Source organism: Doryrhamphus excisus, linkage group LG7 (assembly GCF_037039965.1).
Source record: "Doryrhamphus excisus strain RoL-2023G ecotype Guam linkage group LG7, RoL_Dexc_Guam_v1.1, whole genome shotgun sequence".
In the NCBI taxonomy this organism is placed as follows: domain Eukaryota; kingdom Metazoa; phylum Chordata; class Actinopteri; order Syngnathiformes; family Syngnathidae; genus Doryrhamphus; species Doryrhamphus excisus.
Window position 1 is genome coordinate 1,465,699 of NC_136363.1, and position 16,313 is coordinate 1,482,011.

General features: G+C 43.7%; 1 protein-coding gene across 1 annotated transcript in view; it reads left to right on the forward strand.

The window, feature by feature from the left end:
- Positions 1-2,956: 2,956 nt before the first annotated feature.
- LOC131101543 (uncharacterized) overlaps positions 2,957-16,313 on the forward strand; it is a 31,465-nt gene continuing 18,108 nt past the window's right edge. The window contains exons 1-16 of the mRNA XM_078791869.1: positions 2,957-3,257; positions 7,145-7,213; positions 7,313-7,337; positions 7,432-7,449; positions 7,702-7,767; positions 9,499-9,635; positions 9,724-9,828; positions 9,965-10,022; positions 10,104-10,151; positions 10,373-10,441; positions 11,479-11,615; positions 12,733-12,855; positions 12,940-12,997; positions 13,082-13,153; positions 15,177-15,211; positions 16,188-16,256. Of these exons, the coding sequence (XP_078647995.1) occupies positions 3,042-3,257; positions 7,145-7,213; positions 7,313-7,337; positions 7,432-7,449; positions 7,702-7,767; positions 9,499-9,635; positions 9,724-9,828; positions 9,965-10,022; positions 10,104-10,151; positions 10,373-10,441; positions 11,479-11,615; positions 12,733-12,855; positions 12,940-12,997; positions 13,082-13,153; positions 15,177-15,211; positions 16,188-16,256 (1,305 nt within the window). The 5' untranslated portion in view covers positions 2,957-3,041. The remainder of the gene's footprint in view (positions 3,258-7,144; positions 7,214-7,312; positions 7,338-7,431; positions 7,450-7,701; positions 7,768-9,498; positions 9,636-9,723; positions 9,829-9,964; positions 10,023-10,103; positions 10,152-10,372; positions 10,442-11,478; positions 11,616-12,732; positions 12,856-12,939; positions 12,998-13,081; positions 13,154-15,176; positions 15,212-16,187; positions 16,257-16,313) is intronic.

Genomic DNA, 16,313 nt, shown 5'->3' on the forward strand with positions numbered 1-16,313 from the left:
GGTAGGGGGTTGGGGGGCGGGATATTCAGAGTAAGGGTTGTACTTTTTTTTTTTTTTTTTTTTTTTACCAATAGACATTTTTTTGCTCTACTACTTTAAAGACTGACAGGATGCTCAAATGAGCCAAATGAGTCTGGACATTTTACTATGTTTTTTTAAATTTTATGTGTACAAACGTCGCTCCTTCTCCAGTACACGCTACCTAGTACCTGCATCTCCTAAAGACAGTACAGGTGAGGTAACCCACTGCTTTCCCTGTTGCTATCCTGAATTCTCCTTCACGGTCCACACTTTCCTGCTTTCCACTAAGATAGAATGATGCATTCAATGTGGCTGGGTTTTTTCTGCGTACAGAAAAACAACACATTGAGCTCTATTTTTGTAGACCAGACGCACCTGTTCCGCGTCTACGGGGTGTGGCCACTGCACTTTGCAATTTTCGTGAGCGGCGCGGCACGGCGCACCCGCGCCCCCTGTACCTCCCACCGGCGCAAGTGGCAAAGAAGGACGAGAGAAGGCGTGACAGGGTTTAACACAGTTGAGTGTTATCTTAACCAATCAAATAAACGCCTTTAAATGCGCAGGGCGCACTGGACTGCGCAACAGAGGCGCACCACAATGCGCGTAATGCGCCACGGACGACACTTCATCTGTTAGTGACATTAAACACAGGAAATGAACAGTAAAAAATATATCTTACTAATATAACTTTATATTATATTGTTTTTAGTTGTTAATTATTAGTAATGGCTAACTTTATCTGTGATTGGATGTTTGGGATGGAGTCGTGGGGGGTGCGCCACAAAAATAGAGCTCAATGTCGCCAACAAACGCACTCTAATGTTACCTTTCCTTGTCTCCACTTGGCTAAAACGCTGCTTGGTTTTTGGAGTTTCCTGCAAAACAAAACTTATCAGGTTTTTTCATGATTATTTTTGTTCTTTCATTTTTTTTTTTTTTTGTTCTTTAAAATGTCCGAATATCTTGTCTTTCATTTATGTGGTATGGAAGTGCGTTGTGGATTCACGCATCAACACGATGATTCATTGAAGGATGATTCCGTGGAGGAAAGGGTGACTGCTTTTTTTTTACAATTTTGTTGCATTTTCTGACCATTCCATCATGTCGGTGTCATATTTAAAGTTGCCTTCATATTTCTTCAGAGCAAGAAGGTCAAGCGAGTGCTTGCTCACATGGTTTGTTTACACAGCAAGTAGGATTTTTACCCTTTTAAGCAGCGGCCTGTCTGCCCTGAGTAGGAGCGTGTGTTCCACCCCCCTACAGTCCTCCAGTGGTATGTCCCGGAAAGCCCAAGAATATTCAAAAAGTATTACAGAGTCCCAAAAATCTTCACTCTAATCCCCCCCATGTGTGTTTTATGGTGTGGGGCAGCTAGTCTTGAGTGTTTGTGGGACTATGCACACGGCGGTGGGGGGCGTGGGGGCTTACACAGACTATGCAGTGGAAAAAAAAATTGGAATAAAAGGCGGGAAAAGACCGGCTTGTCTTTCATTTTGCAAAATCTCACAAGCAACCGTCAACAAGCCGTGGTTGCTCAAGTTGTAAATAAAGTTTTCATTCTTAAAGTACCGTATTTTCCGGACTATAAGTCGCACTTTTTTTTTTTTCATAGGTTGGCCGTTCCTGCGACTTATACTCCAGAGCGACTTATAAATGAAAAAGTTTATGTTACGTAAACACTGGACACCTTTTCTGTTCATGTTTATACAAAGAGAGAACAATTGGGAAAAAAGAAAAAAATTGCAAAAATTAAGCTAATGTTTGGTAAAAAGAGAAAAATTAGAAATAGAGAGATGTTTGGTCAAAGGAGAAAAACCAGGGAAACATTTCAAAATTCAAAAAAAACAACAGAACATAGTGTAGATACATGTGACATTTAAATACTTCATGTTGTAATTCCAAATTACACAAGTTGTTGAAATCCTCCGCTTAAGGATTCTAAGTGGGTTTCGAATCGAGGATACGGGAATCTTAAAGAACCAAAAACATACAATGAGAACCAGATTGTTTATTTCTGACAACAATACCTAATATAAATAGAAAAATATTACCTAATATAAATAGACGTCCGGGCTTATTTGCAGTTCCTGTATGCCTACAAGTAAGCGGGGGGCCAAAGCACCCTTCCTTTCCCTGCCCGGCCTTTTATACATCCAAGATTGTGCAAGAGGCTCGAGTGGTAGACCAATCAGCTTTTCGGGAGGAGGGCGAGAACGTACCCAAAAGTGGAGCCAGGCCGCAATCAACTTCAGGTGTGCCCAATGGGACCGCCTCCTGCCAGAGTAGGTGATTCTGTGGACAGAAAGAAAAACACAGGAGGAAAAGCCAGGGATAATGTAACAGTACCGCCCCCCCCCCATCCCCGGCCTCCCACCATCCCCTTTAATGGATGCCACCCGGCAGCTTGCCTGGCTTTTCTGGAAACCGACTGTAAAAATCAGATAACAAGGTGCGGACCTAGAAATCCAGGAACCATCCTCTGGAACGTACCCCTCCCAGTTGACCAGGAACTGGAAACACCCGCCCCTTCTTCTGACATCAAGTATGACCTTGATGGTAAAAGCAGAATGACCTGACCTGAGAGCTAAGGTCCTGGTATCCGACCCCCTTGCTATATTGACTATACTCGCTATACTTTGGTGGATGTTTGATCACGTTTGGGGGCACCAGGATCCCGCCTGAAGATGGTGCTCGTTTGTTATGTGCTGACTGGATGAGAATTTGATGGGAGCTGAACATGAATAAATAGATTATTTTTCTTTCCCGGTCAGCGGCGCCCCCCCGGGGCAATTGCCCATGTGGCCCTAGCTAGAACCGCCACTGATGGATGAATGAGAAATTAACATTAGTTTGTTATTCTGCTGACACACACACACAATCATCAGATAAAAAACAAGGAACAACAATCATTTCCCCGCCTTAATTACTTCTCTGACCAATCATTGTGTTAAAAGGGGGTGGGTGGCCTCGGACGGCCCCCTTTATGAGTGGCCCTGCACTTTGCGAGCCTGCACGGAGTGATGTCACTTGCTGTGCGCGTGCAGCTGAGCGGTTCCTTTTCCCTCCAAATTAGCCGGACGCTTGGATTTGCTCTTTTTATGCTAACGCCAAACAACGACGACGTTGTGTGTGTGTGTTTTTTGAAGTTTTTAGCGGTGTTTTTATTTTTATTTTTGCTTTTTTTTCCCAACATGTACTCTGGAGGGAACTTCTGGAAAGACAGTTTAGTCTGTCAGGTGAGTGCTCCCTGAACCGCCGAAGACGCTACACTACACTAGTGTATTATCCTACTGCTATACGCTAAGTACACTCGCCATGTTGGTTAGCAAAGATGACATGTACCTACATATTTGAGTACATGCTTTGTGACTTCATGAACTGTTTGTGTGGTTATTATGTGGATATTTTTGACTTAAAAAAAAAACGCCAGTATGAACTCCTTTCATGTTGTATTTGGATGATTAGGAAAATAGTCCACAGGTGTCACAAGGGTTTGTGATGCTAATTTCGAAGCATCATAAACACTAAGCTTTAGTGTTTATGATGCTGTATGTTAGACGCTTATTTTACTGTTTTGAAATATGAATTTTTTGTGTATATTGATGAACATGTACAACAAGTACGGCTGTAAGTATGCCAGCTTACACCACGACTGAAATAACAATTAAACATGTAAAGCAAGCAAACATTAAAAGCTATGGAGCCCCCTAAGGGACGTGGAAGCAAATAATTTGATGGGTTAAAAAAAAATTTTTTTTGCGAGATCTCGCCGGACAGGAAACGGGCAGACTTAGAAAAAGGTGAAGTTATCTTGCAACGTTTTTTTTAACCCATTAAACCCCCAAGTCCTCTCTGGGGTTCTGTTAAAAAGTGCCTAAAAGTGGTGATGTTGTTTTGTTATTTTTTTAATTGCAACTGCTTGGTTTTGAATTTTTGAATGCTTTAGAAGATGAACAGGAAGAGGAAGTGTTCCTGCATGCTTGGACCCCCCCTTTTGTGCCACTGTGACCCCACAGTGATTTATTAACATCTGGAAGCAAAAATGGACTAAAGCGGCATAGTATGGACGCACATTTTTTTTCAGCCCGCCAAAAAAAAAAAAAAAAATCTTAGGAATGTTACTTAATCTGCAATGAACATAATCCCCAATGTTAGGGATGTGGGACGACTGAGGAATACAGGGAAAAAAAGGAAAAAAAACCACACAAGCACAGGGAGAACGTGGACATTTTTTTTGTTTGGACTTGGACTGATTTTTATCTTCTTAATTTATTTCAGACATGAATACTATGCTACATTATTCTTTCTCACATATGCACTTACAATATCTATATATATATATATATATATATATACATATACATACACAAATATATACATACATACATATATACATATATACACATACGTGCATACACACAACACCTCATTACTACACATGTCTGAAAAGGAGCAGGAAGAAGCAAAGAAGGAGCAGGAAGAAGCAAAGTTTTATGGAACAATTTTTATGGAACAATTCCTGAAATTTTTTATGGATCAACAATTTTTGATTTTTTTTTGTGGCTAGGAAACCTTTTGCTGTTTTTTTTTGGTCAAGACATTGTTTGGCTAAGTTTTGCATATTGCTTTTAGCCAAATGACACTACAAGGATAACTTAATCAGCGACCTTGGGTGTCCTGAAAGGCGCTTTTAAATAAAATGTATTATTATTATTATTAATCATTTTTTTATGTCGGCTATAGTGCGCAAGCTAGCAAGATCAGAATGTAATCTCATGTCTTCAACCTCGCGTGGTTGCATGATGTGACAATAAAATCACCAAATGTCGCTGTGATGGAAACAGGAAGGAGGAAACAGCTGCTGAAAGCAAGCACCAAGTGTGCTTCCTTGTTTCAAAAGGGTTGTGTCTAGACCTCTCAGCTAATTTTCTGAAGGGGGTTTCTGAAGGGGAGTCTTCAGGGCACCCCAGTCAACACTCCTGAGACATTCCAGAGGAAGGCTGCCGACGTCCTGCACCGATGGTCCTGTTATTTGTGTGCCATCTCTGGGCTGGAGATTGCACTTTGATTTGACTGCAATAAAAACAAACAACCGTTCTGGTGTGTTTGATTACACCTCTTCCAATATTCTAGAATTATTCTGACGACAAACGGTAAGACTGGCTTTGTTGGCGTGGACACCCCTCAATGTCACATTTGCTGGCAACCTGGCAGGAAACAGACCTAAAAAAAAGGGAACCGAATGATGTTGCTACAATATGCAAAAGGAAGGGGGGGTAAGACGGGTTGTTTTTCACCTGATCAAAAGTTCAAGACCAAAGGCTATAAAAGCCAAAATCTGCTCCAAATTCTGTCAGGCATTGAGACGGTCATGCCCTCCTGATGGCTAAAGCTAAGAAGCTTTCTCTTCTTCACCGTGGTGGGATGGTGGAGCTGTCTAAGCCTGCAGAGGTTTGACGCAGTAAGACGCTCATTCTACATTTTTGGAAAGATCCTCAGCATTATGGAACAAAAAAAAGTCAAGTGGTAGACCCCAAGAAATGACTGATCCGATGGGCTGTCCGTCAAGACACGGGGTGGTCCTGGACCCAAATGAAGGCCCTTACTGGTGCCGACTGCAGCACAGTAACCATCAGACGCCATCTGTAGGAAAAGGCTTTCAAAGGAATTCAAAGACCTGGTGTCCTTCAACGCCATAAAACTGCCCGTTTAGACTTTGGAAGGGAGCATCAAACATGGGACATTGAAAGGAGGAAAAAATGTAACCTTGGCGGTCCAGATTGCTTCCAACGTTACTGGCATGACAAGGAGATCCCACCTGGCACATTGGAGGGGGGTCCATCATGATCCGGGGTGCTTTTTCATTCAGTGGAACGTGGAGTTTCAGGTGGTGCAGGGTCGTCAAACGGCGGTCGGTTGTGCCGGGCATCCCTGATGACCGATGGCCCTGGTCTGTGTGGGAACAGCTGGGTTCTTCACCAGGACAACACTGCAGTTCATGATGCTGGCTTGACCAAGGGCTACTTCTTCTCTTTTGGACCATCCCTCATGTTCCCCTGATTGACATCCCATGCAGAACATTTGGGGATGGACGGCCATCAGTTCCAGACAGTTGACGCCCTTGGTGAAGCCATCTCCACCACTTGGACCAATGTTCCCAATAGCCTCCTGGAAACACTGGCATCAAGCATGCCCAAAGCCATTTTGGAAGTGGTTAACAAGAACAGTGGAGATACTACTTTCTTTTTCTGCTTTGGAGAGTTTTTTTTGTGTCATTTTTGGAGCGATGGTCTTCAACTTTTGATCAGCGGATAAACGGCCTATTTCACTTGAATTGTTTTCAAGTGCTTTTTGCCCCACTCCCATTGCACTGCATCCCTATTGGTATCTGTTTGGTAACATAAAATCTTGATTGGAACATCCCTAGTAAAAAAAAATAAAAGGAATTACGAAAAATGAATAAAAAAGAATTTAGGAAAGAATAAAACTGAATTTGAGAAACTATAAAAGAACTCCAACATTGGTGTAAACACGCCATACAAAGTGAAGTTGCGAGCAGCTTGATGATGAAAGACATGACATCAACACGGAGGCGGCGCCAGGCGAGTTAGGCCACCATATGTGAATGGATTGTAGATGCTCGGGCTTGGGGATCTGCTTTAACTGTTGTCCCAGCTTTGGCGAAAGCCGGCATCATTGCTGAACAGCCACCAGACAAGGAGACTGACTCCAACAATGATGAGAGGGATCCCGGCCTGTTTGATGGCCAGCAGTTCAATTGAGATGCATAAGATGGGTTGATGTGTGTAAGGCTCAGTTTAGCGAGGAGGGGAAATGCCAAGGGATATCGGACGAAGCCACACATACGGAGATGCAGCTCCTTCTCTCCTTTGTCCATGTGCAAGGAAACCAAAGAAGATTTATTTTATAGCAACCTTTCTTGCCCTATTTGCGGCGTGCTTTGCTTTTGATGACTTTTTTTTTTTTTTTGATTTTTGCTGTCGCTTTTAGTGTGAAAAAGGCACCGCCTTTTCAATTGTGCTTTTTGGCCTTTCAAGTCATGTAACTACCCAGAGCCAAAGATGCTTTTCCCTCATGACGAATTGGCTTGTTCACTTTTTAGGTCTGCCGCTCCAAATACAGAAAGTTCCAGGATTTCAAGAGCCATATCAGGTCAATCAGTCATCGACAGGTGGGTCTTGGAAATTTGACATTGTTCCCAGTGGTTTAGTTTGCCTTCCCTGTTGAGTCAAGCTGTGAAACCGTGTCTGAACGTGTCCCTTTATTACAGAAAATGAATGAAGTATTCCAGACAGGTATTATCACCAGTTTTGTTTTTTGGGCACTCTGGGTCATCTTTGTGCATGCTTGTAACCACTTACCTTTTTGTACTTTTTTTTACAAATCTAGAATCGCCTGACAGTTACAGTAAGTCATCTCTTTTTGTTCTCCAAAAGTTCTCTGAGATGTTCAGACTACCAAGTTGCTGAGGTAGAAGATGGTAGACCTTAGCAGAGCTTGGAGAATTGCAGTTGAGGAACAGACAAGATTCAGTCAGGGCCAATCTGGCTTTTTTTCTTGAGGACTGAGGCCTTGCAAGAATCAAGGACCAACTCTGTTGGGGTACTTTATCAGGTTGACCGATACTGAAGTCGTGACTATATTTTTCTTTCTGAACAGGCTGTCTTCCCAACATTGTCATTATAGATGGAGTCACCCGACAGAACAGTCTACAACCCTTCCTAGGTTTGTAAAGTCTATTGAAGATGACTGTGTGGAGTTCCCGCAAAACCATCACTAATTCAGTCAGCCAAGATTGGATGGTATTTGTCATTTGGAGTTTTGTTTGTTTCTTTTGCCTTTTTCCTGATTACGGAATTACTACAGATATGCATACTGATTTTGGCTTGAGGACTTTATATTCCGGAATCCCTTCCTGCTGAATACCAATGATGCTTACTAGCGGAGATTCGAACCTGGGGCGTTTGCTCCGAAGTCCAGAACGCTAACCACTATTTGGAGAACTTGGAGAACAACATAGGAAAACTATGGAAAACCTTGTCTTTGATTGGATGAAGTTCACAAAAGGGTGTGTAACTGTGTTTTTGTTGGTACAAAAGCCCGACCGATAAGGGCTTTACAGAGGACTGTAAAGAACATTAAAAAGTGGATTACAAAATGACCACAAACAAAACATGCTCAGTCTTTAAGGGTTGCTGAGATGATCCTTCAACTTGGCTTAAATATGTTCTATATTGTTTGTAATTATGTTCTTTGTTGTTTTTTAAGCGAACAAATGAGTGAAAAAGACATAATTGTATGTATTGACTCATATGTATCTTGGCCAAGGAGCGTTACCCAAAGTGACATCATGGAAGGCGCAGCTCTCATACAGGCAAGACTAAACACGAGACAACGGACAAGATAGAACACGGTTACACCGTGTGTTTCTTTGGCGACCACAGCGGTCAAAGATCCCAAGGTCATGTCTGTTCACGTGAACAGAACGAAAGCGTGAAACCCTCAAGCTGCACTCTGATACCGCAGCAGAATGTTTTATCAAAAGTCTCCAGGTTGTCAAGTGACCACAGAGTAATGCCCCATATCATTCACCAAATATGGCAAAAGGTCAAATAACCAAGTAGTCTGTAGCCCAACTAGAGGGTCTTGGAAAATGGAATGGCACCAGTCTTTTCATTTTTTACCACTGTTTTAGGCTGGATTGGAGCAGGACAGCATACATACTGATTTGGACCATTTCATTGTTTGCTTTGCGGGGAGACTACACTTTTGTAAGGGGGGGGGGGTGGACAGCTGCTTTTATAGTGCTATATCTGAATGACGATACTCATAGGTTATCACATGATTTGTCTGGTATCAGGCCAAGACTGAAGGTCGAGGGTCATGATACTGGGCCTGATACCAGACAAACCATGTGACGATCTTATTATCACATACTATTTAATCATGAGCTTATTATCACGTACTATTTAATCAAAAGACCATTTTGTTTCCAGAAAATGTTCAGTTTATTACATGTATTATATCTAAACAGTGTAAACACAATAATTGCAAAAATATATCAACAATAATATTTTATCAACAGTCTTATCTTATCAATGTCTGACAATTAAAGTTCCATTAATCAAGTTTGGTTTTTTTGGTGACTGGAGAAGCACTAGAAATATTTATAGTTACAGTGACATTTCCTGTCACATGTGCGGAGAGCACAGGCGGCAGCAAAACAAACGCTGTGTGTTCACGCTCGTGCGCTGTTCTCTGATTGGTTGTTTCACGGGCACGATACCAGAGCAGCGCGCTCTGAGTGGACAGCTACGGGGGCTGATACTGGACATGGTTAAACTCTATATTTTATCTTTGCCTTTTCCCGTATCATTCATGGGCGGTTTCTAGGGTACAGGGCCAATTAATACTGTAATACTGTCATGTGATAATTTTGGTTACGCATTCTCCTAGGTCTTCAACTGCTGACTGTCTGTTTTAATCCCGGAGCGAACCGCATTTTTTACCTGTGCCACATCTGTGAGGAAATGTTACCGGACACTCAGATAGTATCTCACCTTACCTCCGTTTGCCATAAAGTCAACTACTGTGTGAGTTCCTGGGCATAACAAATCAACTTGGACAACTTTTTGTCATATCCGATTCCATCTAGATGGTTTGTTGTGTGTGTGTGTGCAGAACTACACCGATCCAAATATGCTTGCATTCTCCTGGGTGCCCGGCAAAGACTTAAGGGTCAATCTAGTTAGGCGGAAAATGACAAATCTGTCAGGACAGATCCAGGTGTGTATCTGGATGCACAAATATGACAAATAGTGAGGTTGAATGCATCACATAACAAAGCCAATTGAAAAGAAATGTTCATGTGAGATGTTCAAACTAGCACTGATGACTTTTTTTTCCCCCTCTTCCTGTTCAGATGTTGAATTTGCTTGAAAAGCTGTTTGCGCTGTACAAAACGTATAGCTACTCTGAAGGTACACGATTCTCCCGTCTCACCAAGCAGGAATGAGCTCTTATTGGGCCGTGATGTAACACAGTCTGCTTCCTCTCACCAGTGATGCACTCTCTCAGTGACTATGACAGTCTTCCCAAGCTGCTGGAAGGTAGACCTTCACTTCAGTCCACACCTCATTTTCAACAGTGTTTCATATCTGGCACTTCCAACGAGGATGCTGCTCTGGTGCCTTCAACCGCATTGCATTGCAGTCATTGCATTCACTGAGGCAAATGGGTTACGTTCTGTAGGACTCAGTGAGGGAACTGGATTAGAATCTTGACCTGAATCAGCATTCATGTATTTTTTATTTTTGCCTCGTGTTGGTAGACCCTGGGCAAAAGAGGGTGACTATACGAGAGTACCAAGCAGATGCCCAAAGAAAGTATCCACTTCTTGGTGAGTATCATTTCTAGCTGTTGCTTCTTGAAATTTGAACTGTAGTAGTTTTTGTATGGTAAACTCGTGTTGGTGAGGTGGAATTTTTAGTTATTTTTTTAAAACAAAACATGAACAGGTACGCTGATTCCCCAATTAAGCAGATACATTCTATGGGTTTTTCTTGAAGGAGAACGTTTTAAGATTGTATCCTTAGTTTGGCGGGAGTCTCCCTTAGGAATTGAAAGCCTGAACATCGGCCGCAAACCAGAAAAAAATGTTTTTTTTTCCGCCATTTTAGTAACCATGGATCAGTGGAATGGGCAACAGCATGCGTTAGCCATAAAATTTTTTATTAAAAACGGGTCCTTTTGACACCTGCGCAGAGAGTCCTGATGTTTTTACAACTTAGGGGTCGACTCTGGATGAGTTAAAACAGAATTCAGGATGAAATTCACAGTACCTCGGCTGAGATGTTGCAGCGGTCAATGAGGAATCTCAACAGCCAAAATGTGCAAACCTGGATCAAACGGTTTACTCTGGTGGTGAAGACGCGCGCAGATGACTCCACTGTCGTGTCAGTTTTCACTTCTAAAATGTTTATTTGGGGGAGACAAGCCATTTAGCCATTTATTCCCGTCCCAATCTTTATTCTTAGCATGATCTGAAAAACTGGGAGTCCATACAAGGAGGAGATCCCGAGAATATACCATCAAAGGTTCTCCTATATGGCGACGACAAAGCATAAATGCAGGTGGATCACAAGCACAGTGCTTGGATTAGCCTGCTGCTGTGTTTAATGGGACTGGGTCGGTAACAGAGGTGGTCTACATTGGGACGCGCATTGTGGCCTCTGATGCGCAGTCCAGTGGGCCCTGGCAATTTAAAGGCAATGAGAAGCATTCATTTGATTAAGATTGTACTTGGCTGTGTTAAACCTTCTCACCTCTTTGTGCCTCTTGCACAAAAAAACGTAAAAGACGTATTCATGTATCCTTGGGGGGTTTGGTCTTTGAACTTTGAAAAGCATCCAACCTCTACTAACCACTGTCTTGCAGGCATGCAGCACCTTGTTGAATGCACGTGTAAGGAGACTGAGAGGACGCATTACCTATGCACCCTCTGTGAACAGACGCTGGCCGCCCACGCTGTCATCAAACACGTCCTGAGCTTTGGCCACCTCCAATGTTACTTTGTGAGTAGGGCTCCCGTGTGAATGGGATGGAGTGATCAAACTGGTTTGCCCTTTCCACATCCCCCTCAATGGGGGGTGCTTCTCTTGGAGTCCTCATTCCCTCCCACACCTCTGTTCTATTTTCCTTCCATACTGCTCCTTCGCCTCCCTGAGACTGACTCTGAGTTCCTTCTGTATTCGCTTGATCTCCTGTGTGTCATCATCCTTGAAGGCCTTCTTCTGATTCAGAAGGCCTTTGATGTCACTGGTGATCCAGGGCTTGTTTGCAAAGCAGCGTACAGTTCTTACTGGAACAACAACGTCCATACAGAAGTTTATATAGTCCGTGGTGGAGTCAACCATCTCCCCCATGTTCTCATTGTGAGACCCCTGCAGCGCGTCCCAGTCTGTAGTTTCGAAGCGGTCTTTCAGGGCCTGCTCAGCTTCACGAGACCACTTCCTGAGTGAGCGTGTGGACGTTGGCAGTCTCGTCACTCTTGGTGTGTCGTGAGGTTTAAGCAGCACCAGATTGTGGTCTGCTTTCCCCAGTGCAGGCAGGGTGGGGTGGCGCTGTATGTCTCCTTGACGTTTGCATACGGCAGATCTAAGGTCTTATTCCCCCTGGTTATATTGTCCACATACTAGTGAAAAGTAGTCAGTGTTTTGTCCACAGTTACATGATTAAATTCCCCAGAGATTAAAATCAGTGGGAAAGAAACACAAAGTTGATACTAAATATAGACTTTCTTTGCTGTATCACAATCCTGACATATACACACAACTTACAGTATCAAAGTGGCAAGTTGGTATCCTTTCAATAAACTTTGCACACCCTTTATAACAAATGAGATGGTATTACCAGAAAAGTTGCTCCTTTTTCCGGGAATTGTGGACTATTTGGCAGGCCCAGATCTTATGTAAGGGGGTGCAAATCAACACTTGAAAAGGTACGTTGCACAACACTCGGGTCACGTTGACTTCCTCACTGCAGCTGCAGGATGTGGCAGTAAAACCATGCCGTTTATTGGAAATGGTGCTCTATGTGCTTTGAAGAACTTGTCAATTCCGGGGTTTTTACACAAGTTGTCTTGCAGTGCAGCGCTGCAGAGAATCTGAGGTCTTGATATTGTTTGTGCAGAAAGCCACTTCCCCCTCCACCCTGCTGCCCGAGCAGTGTTCCTCGTCTGACTTCATGTCTAAGATGCTCAGTTTGGCAAAGAAGGCGGCGAAGGATCACAGAGCTGCACATGCAAACATTAAGGTTGACACTTGAGCTTGGTGTACAGTATTAATTCCAGCTGTCTTGCTTTTTTTTTCTTGTTTTAATGTGATAACTGTCTTTCAGCAACGGAGTGTGGATCCTGATGTTTTTGCATCAGTCAGTAACTCCAGTTACAAAGCCGGTGGGTGCATTTGTTTTCAATAAATCAACCTGTGTAGCATTTCTCTTAAGTATCTTGACTGATTGTTTTTTTTTTTAATTGTAGCTTTAAACATCATCGCATTGGAAAACGATGGTGATAGCTTGAAAACCTGCGTGGAACCTGTGGCCCAACTTGGTATGACCATACTCATCACGGAACATCTGCATGATGTTGCTGAATGATGTTTGACTCTTCATCTAGCTAACCCAGCTATCTATCTGTTATGACATAAATTAGACCTGTTCAGACCACAACTAGTTTTTGTACTGAGATGTCTCTGATACTCGGGGCCAATTGTCTGAATTGTATGGGTAATGGAATGCTCAAACTATTGGGAGTTCCAGGCTGCATGAATCTTCCCACCTTCAGCTGCCAATCAAGGTGCGAGATGGTGACAATCTGAGATGCTTTCGAGATTGGTGCACAATGTAATTTATAAATTACATTTTAATCATCATGATCCTTATGATGACGACAAAGAGGAGAAACCGCACCTGGATGTGGGATACCGGGAACCCAATGATGGAGAAGTCCTATCGAGCATGGATGGCTTGTGGGACTCCTGAAGCAGCTGACAGATACCGTCAGGCCAAACGGTACGCGGCTACGGCGGTTGTCGAAGCAAAAACTGTGGGTGTGGGAGGAATTCGGTGAGGGCATGGAGCATGAAGAGGTTGTGGCAAACCGTCCGGCGCCTCAGAAAAGGGAAGCAGTGCTGTTGGAATTTGACCTCTTGGTCTTTAGGTCAGTGATGGGTGTCGTGTTGGAGGCACGACACCCATGGTTTACTCTGAGACCAATCAGATTACACGGAGCTCCGGGGTGGAGCGGTGGAGCCGGCCGTTATCAACAGGCCGCAGATGCCATGTCCTCCCGTTATCTGTACTTAGTCAAAATCGTGGATGTGTGGGAGAGTTCCGGAACTGTATGTACCCGAAAGCGATTATGTGTCCTGTGATTTGCCCAAGGCTGCTTGGTTCTACTTGGTTAAATGTAGTGAATAGTTCTATGGTGAGATACAATAAATAGGAGACAAACACACAGACAATCCTTCAGTGCCCGGTCCACACCGTTTACAGTGGACAGTAGTTGGACGGTCTGTGCCATCACCGTGGCTGAGGTATCTGGGGTGGTCAAAATGCTCCTCAGTGCCAAAACTTTGTGGGTGGACGAGTTCCGCCCAGAATTCCTCAAGGCTCTGGATGTTGAGGGACTGTCTTGGCTGACACGTCTCTTCAACATTGCGTGGAAGTCTGGAAAAGTACCTTTTGGATTGGCAGACCGGGGTGGTGGTCCCCCTCTTTTAAGAAGGTTGACCGGAGGGTGTGTTCCAACGCTAGGGGGATCAAACTCCTCAGCCTCCCTGGTAAAGTCTATTCCAGGGTGCTGGAGAGAAGGGTACGACCGTTAGTCGAACCTTTGTGCTACAAGAGGTCCAATTCAGTTTTCATACTGGTCGCAGAACACTGGACCAGCTCTACACCCTCACTAGGGTGCATGGGAGTTTGCCTAACCGGTCTACATGTGCTTTGTGCACCTGGAAAAGGCATTCGAGTCTGGTTCACATTACCAGTAGTAAGTCCAGCCCTTTTCCGGTGAACGTTGGCCTCCGCCAAGGCTGCTTTTTGTCACCGATTCTGTTCACAATTTTCATGGACAGAATTTCTAGGCACAGCTGATGCCTTGCAGATGATGTGGTGCTTATGGCCCATCGGGCTGCGGCCTTCAGCGTTAACTGGGACGGTTTGCATCTGAGTGTGAAGCTTCTGGGATGAGACTCGGTACCTCCAAATCAGAGGCCATGGTTCTCAGTCGGAAAAAGGGTGGAGCTCGGGCATCTAGTCCGGATGCCTCCCGGACGCCTCCCTGGTGAGGTGTTCCGGGCATGCCCACCCGGGAAAAGACCGTGCGGAAGACCTAGGACACGCTATAGGGATTATGTCTCACAGCTGGCCTGGGAACGCCTTGGTGTCCTCCCGGTGGAGCTGTAGGAGGTGGCCGGGGACCGGGAAGTCTGGGCTTCCCGACTGAGACTGCTGACCCGGATAAGCGGAGGAAAATGGATGGATGGATTTGAATCAGTTTAATTTCTTCATTGTGACTGTAATACACTTGATTGCATGCATGTATCAATTGTGGTTTTGTTTCCTTTTATCAGATACGTCTGCTCCGACGTACAAAATACTTTGTCAGGTAAGAAGCTCAATGTTGGAGGACTTGTCCATTGCACGGCACTAGCTCCACTCGCCTCAGGGTTTTGAGCGCTCTGTCACTCGACAAACAATGAAGAAGAACGAGGGTCTCCTGTATTTACTTCCTATTGTGATCACTGCAAGGAGACCAAGTTTATCCAAGAGGAGACTGCGGCTAATGCGGCACGTTGCCACAAAGGACCAGCAGTGGTTTACATCACTTAAATCTATTTTTGTTTTTAATTTGTTTCATATGGACTGAGAAACACTGTGAAACTTTTCCCACGGGAAGTAATGCACGGTGGAACCTCAGTGAGCATCAACTCCGGTTAGCATGTTCTTCCTTTTTAATATTTACATTTTTAGCCACATCTTTGCCTTTGTTTGCACGCATTCTCTGATTAGCATACAATATGGTGCGCAACTTGTCATGTTAATACAACACGTTAATTCAGCTTTGTTCTTAATGGGTTTTCTTTTTAATTGCAAAATTTCCTTGTTGGTATCCTATTTGCTAGCGAACAAAATGGCAGCCATAACCACAAATCAGCTGCCAGTCTATCAAAAATGTTCACGGGTCAATGCCTAAATATGTATATTGTTTGCAATTATGTTCTACGCTCGTTTTTTTTGAAAGCGAACATTAAATTAGTAAGTAGTATTAGTACATTTTTGCACATGACTGCCACCATTTTGGGTCCTCTTAGGCCGGAATAACCAGGTGGGGGAGATATCCGGAGAAAACCCACACATGCACGGGGAGAACATGCAAACTCCACTTAGAGCTGGCCGAGGGTGGAATTAAACCCTGGTCTCATTGAAAAATTGAAGTTTTGAAAAAATATCCAATGAAAAAGTCAATAGCGAGTAAAATTGCAAAATGGAGTCGGTAGCGTGCAGTGGAAAAGGGTGCATTTGAGGACATCATGTTCAATACTAAAAAAATAACAAAAAAATCACATTTGTCTCTCTTGCAGAACTGTGCCAGAACCTTTGAGCAAGAAGACAATTATTTTCAGCACGTGCAAGCTTACTCCCACAAAATGGTGCGTCAGGGGAAAAATGTAGTAAAGATCCGTCTTTGTATCATAAGATGTCACTTT